At 41.1% G+C, this 5000-nt stretch overlaps 1 protein-coding gene across 1 annotated transcript in view; it reads left to right on the forward strand.

Moving 5' to 3' along the window:
• The window catches only part of LOC143027323 (zwei Ig domain protein zig-8-like), a 37345-nt gene that overhangs the window by 30756 nt on the left and 1589 nt on the right, over positions 1–5000 (forward strand). Inside the window, exons 4-5 of the mRNA XM_076188596.1 lie at positions 1178–1305; positions 2010–2187. Of these exons, the coding sequence (XP_076044711.1) occupies positions 1178–1305; positions 2010–2187 (306 nt within the window). The remainder of the gene's footprint in view (positions 1–1177; positions 1306–2009; positions 2188–5000) is intronic.

Raw genomic sequence — 5000 nt, forward strand, 5'->3', positions numbered from 1 at the left:
TGTATGTATGTATGTATGTATGTATGTATGCATGCAATGCATGTATGTATGTATGTATGTATGTATGTATGTATGTATGTATGTATGTATGTATGTATGTATGTATGTATGTATGTATGTATGTATGTATGCATGTATGTATGTATGTATGTATGTATGTATGTATGTATGTATGTATGTATGTATGTATGTATGTATGTATGTATGTATGCATGCATGTATGTATGTATGTATGTATGCATGCATGTATGTATGTATGTATGCATGCATGCATGCATGCATGTATGTATGTATGTATGTATGTATGTATGTATGTATGTATGTATGTATGTATGTATGTATGTATGTATGTATGTATGTATGTATGTATCGAAATAAACCCAATGTGAAGATGACACCTTTATTGGCACGACCTTAGCTTATTACAGTTTTTTCAAGATCATAGTCATAATACACATGACTGAAATTAGATAAGAGGATTAGGGGGGACGTAGTGAGGTCGTTGGTATCTAGGAAAGGTTATGGAGAAGATGGGTCAATTGTCTTAGTGCAAGAAAGGTCGATAGACTTGTTGGTAGCTGCCATTTTCGTACTTGCATGCGTATGTTATCAAATTATGTTTTGTCTGTATTAATATTGGGTCACGTTTTATGCCTTTTCCAAAAACTCATCCCCTTTGGAAATATAATACCTTCCTTTACAAAGCCAAGCGTTACTTTTAAGATCAGATTAACTCATTATTTGTTTATATGATATACCCTAGTTTCGCAAGGTTTAATATTTGACAAACTCTGCCCCTGGAAAAAAGTACTGTAATTGGTAAAGTTTTTTTTTATATGAACACTATGAGATATAATAGAAAACGTATCCGTTTTTTTCGTGGACTTTTGTAATGTGGTTTACACAGTGCCTCGGACTATAATCGAGGGTGGACCTACGTTTTCTTCATGGACTTTTGTATTGTGATTTACACAGTGCCTCAGACTATAATCGAGGGTGGACCTACGTTTTCTTCATGGACTTTTGTATTGTGTTTTACACTGCCTCGGACGATAATCGAGGAAGGACCTACGTTTTCTTCATGGACTTTTGTATTGTGTTTTACACAGTGCCTCGAACTATAATCGAGGGTGGACCTACGTTTTTTTCATGGAGTTTTGTATTGTGTTTTACACAGTGCCTCGGACGATAATCGAGGGCGGACCAGATCTTCACGTGGACAAAGGGTCTTCTGTCCACTTATCCTGCACAGTAGTTCACAGCCCCCAGCCTCGTTCTCAAATCCAGTGGTTCCACAACAACAAGGTATTTTCAATCTATTCGATATTTTCACAAGTTTTGTATATTTTACTTTGGCTAGTGTATGAAAGATTTACAACAAGATACTGGTATTTTTAGTATATTCAATATTTTCACAAGTTTTGTAAATTTTATTTTGGCTTGTGTAGGGAAGTTTTAATCAGTATAAGAGTGGATATTTGAATGAAGAAAGACTTTGATAAAAAAAAAACTCAGTCCAGGGTTTGTTATTCGGTAGAGGAATGCTGCTTGGAAACAGAATTGATATATAAAGAGTGCAACTATGTTTAGCGTTATCTGTTTTTTGTTTATTGTGTGAATACTGATATAGCAAGGAAATTCAGAATTATTATTTACTTAGCCAATAATCAAATTTCATAAAAACGATATTTGTATTTGTAGATTTTAAATACGCAAACAACATTTGATATGCAGAGCGTAAATATGTACACAAACACACTCACACACACGTGCGCACACAAACACACACAAACACACACACACACACACACACACACACACACACACACACACACACACACACACACACACACACACACACACACACACACACACACACACACACACACACACACACACACACAAAACAAATATTCAAAAAACATACGAAAGAGACTTAATAACTGAGTAGAAAGCAAACACACAAACACATAGATAAGACAGAATAAGATGAAACATGTTTTCTTCAGCTTCTGGAGTACGGGACGATTTCGAGCGACATATCGATTACTGTTGAAGATGAAGACGATGGAGAGGAGCCTTATAGCCTCCTGGAAATCCGGAGGGCCAGGTCCTACCATTCGGGGAACTATACCTGTGCAGCAGTCAACACACAACCATCCTTCGTCAGCGTACACGTTCTTAATGGTGAGTTTCTTCTTCTCCTATTCCTCATCCTCCTTCTTCTCCTCCTTCTCTTCATCTTCTTCCTGTTCCTCCTCCTCCTCCCGATTCTCCTCTTCTTCTTTTTCCTCCTCCTCATTCCGCTCCTCTAACTCCTCATCCTCTTCGTATTTCTACTCTTCCTCCCTCTCTTTATCTTCTTCCTGTTCCTCCTCCTCCTTCTACTCCTCCTCCTTTTCCTTCTCCTCATATTCTTCTTGTTTCCTTCTTCTCCTATTCCTCATCCTCCTTCTTCTCCTCCTTCTCTTCATCTTCCTCCTACTCCTTTTTCTTCCCTTCTTCCTCCTTCTTCTCCTCCTTCTCTTCATCTTCTTCCTGTTCCTTCTTCTCCTCTTCCTACTCCTCCTTCTCTTCCTTCTTTTCATCTTCTTCCTGTTCCTTCTTCTCCTCTTCCTCCTCCTCCTTCCTCTTCTCTTCATCTTCTTCCTGTTCCTTCTTCTCCTCTTCCTCCTCCTCCTTCTCCTTCTTCTCTTCATCTTCTCCCTGTTCCTTCATCTCCTCTTCTTCCTCCTCCTCTCCTCTCCTTCTTTCTCTTCATCTTCTTCCTGTTCCTTCTTCTCCTCTTCCTCCTCCTCCTTCTCCTTCTTCTCTTCATCTTCTCCCTGCTCCTTCATCTCCTCTTCTTCCTCCTCCTCCTCCCCCTCTTCTACTTCTCTTCATTTTCTTCCTGCTCCTCCTCCTCCTCCTTCTTCTTCCTTCTCCTCCTCTCGCTCTTTCTTCTCCTCATCTTCGTATTCCTTCTCCTTCTCTTCATCTTCTTCCTGTTCCTCCTCCTCTTCCTACTCCTCCTCCTCTTCTTCCTCCTCCTCCTCCTCTTCTTCCTCCTCCTCCTACCGATCATTCTCTTCTTTTTCTTCCTCCTCCTCCTCCTCCTCCTCCTCCTCCTCCTTCTCTTCATCTTCTTCCTGTTCCTCCTCCTCTTCCTCCTCCTCCCCCTCCCGCTCCTCCTCCTTATCTTTTTCTCCTCTTCCTCCTCCTTCTCCTCCTCCTCCCTCTCTTCATCGTCTTCCTGTTTCTCCTCCTCCTCTTCTTCCTCCTACTACCGATCCTCCTCTTCTTTTCTTCCTCCTCCTCCTCCTCCTTTTCCTTCTCCTCTTCATTTTATGCGTGTTCCTCCTCCTTCTCCTCCTTCTCTTCATCTTCTTCCTCTTCCTTCTCCTCTTCTTCCTCCTCCTCTTCCTCTTCCTCCCGATCCTCCTCCTCCTTCTTCTCCTCCTCCTCCTTCTCCTCCTCCTCCTTCTCTTCATCTTCTTCTTTCTCCTCCTCCTCCTCCTCCTCCTTCTCCTCATCTTCTTCGTGTTTATCCTCCTTCTCCTTCTCCTTCTCTTCCTCTTCTTCCTGTTTCTCCTCCTCCTCTTCTTTCTCCTCCTCCTTCCACTCCTCCTCCTTCTCCTCATCTTCTTTATATTCCTTCTCCTTGTCCTTCTCCTCCTTCTCTTAATTTTCTTTCTGTTACTCTTCCTCTTCTTCCTCCTCCTCCTCCTCCCGCTCCTCCTCCTCCTTCTCTTCATCTTCTTCTTCCTCCTCCTCCTCTTTCACTTTTCCTCCTCCTCCTCCTCCCGCCACTCCAATTTCTCATCTTCTTGGTATTCCCTCTACTTCTCCTCCTCCTCCTCCTTTTCCTTCATCTTCTTCCTGTTCCTCCTCCTTCTCTTCTTCCTCCTCCTCCTTCCGCTTCTCCTTCTCATCATCTTCCTCGTCTTCCTCCTCCTCCTACTCCTCCTCTTCTTCATTTTCCTTCTCTTCCTCTTCCCTCACCTCCTCTTCCTTCTTCCTCTATTACTCCTTCACCTTCTTCTTCCTCTTCCTCTTCCAACTACTCATAGGGATGCGGTTATATTTGCTTGGGATTGGATAAGTTAGTTTAGGCTAGATTAGGCTAAGGTTACCTTTGATCAGGTTAAGTAAAATTAAGTCAGTTTAATCTAGGTCTCATCGAGTTAGGTAAGGTGAACCTAGATAAGATCAATTTGGGTAAGGTTAAGATAGAGCATATTAACATAGATTAAGTTAGCTCAGATTAAGTCATATTAGTTTAACATAAATTATGTCAATTTAACAAATGTTAACATATCCTAAGTTAACCTAGTTATAGTTAAGCCAAGTTAGGCTAGACCATCGTCAAATTAAGTTAGGTTTAATTAGGCCCCGTTAAATCAAGTTCTAGCTAGATTGCTTTTATATAGATCATGAACATAGAAATAATAATTACATAAGAAGGAGCTACCCACTAGCAATTATCACCAGTTAGTTCCTAACAGTAGACAATTGGTATTATAAATGATGAGATTGTTCTAAAGACTACCTGACGATGAAGAGATTAATTAGGTTTTGACTAACTCTTCAATAAGATTATGAATGATATAATGATATATGTATATATATATATATATATATATATATATGTGTGTGTGTGTGTGTGTGTGTGTGTGTGTGTGTGTGTGTGTGTGTGTGTGTGTGTGTGTGTGTGTGTGTGTGTGTGTGTGTGTGTGTGTGTGTGTGTGTGTGTGTGTGTGTGTGTGTGTGTGTGTGTGTGTGTGTGTGTGTGTGTGTGTGTGTGTGTGTGTGTGTGTGTGTGTGTGTGTGTGTGTGTGTGTGTGTGTGTGTGTGTGTGTGTGTGTGTGTGTGTGTGTGTGTGTGTGTGTGCGTGTGTGTGTGTGTGTGTGTGTGTACGCGCGCGTACTTGTATGTACGCGCGCTTGTGCGTATGTGCGTGTTAGTTACCACCAAACAACTTGATGTAGTCAAGTCCCCTTTCATTTACATACTAAACATAC

Source organism: Oratosquilla oratoria, chromosome 8 (genome assembly GCF_046742065.1).
Source record: "Oratosquilla oratoria isolate Oo_2021 chromosome 8, ASM4674206v1, whole genome shotgun sequence".
Lineage (NCBI taxonomy): Eukaryota > Metazoa > Arthropoda > Malacostraca > Stomatopoda > Squillidae > Oratosquilla > Oratosquilla oratoria.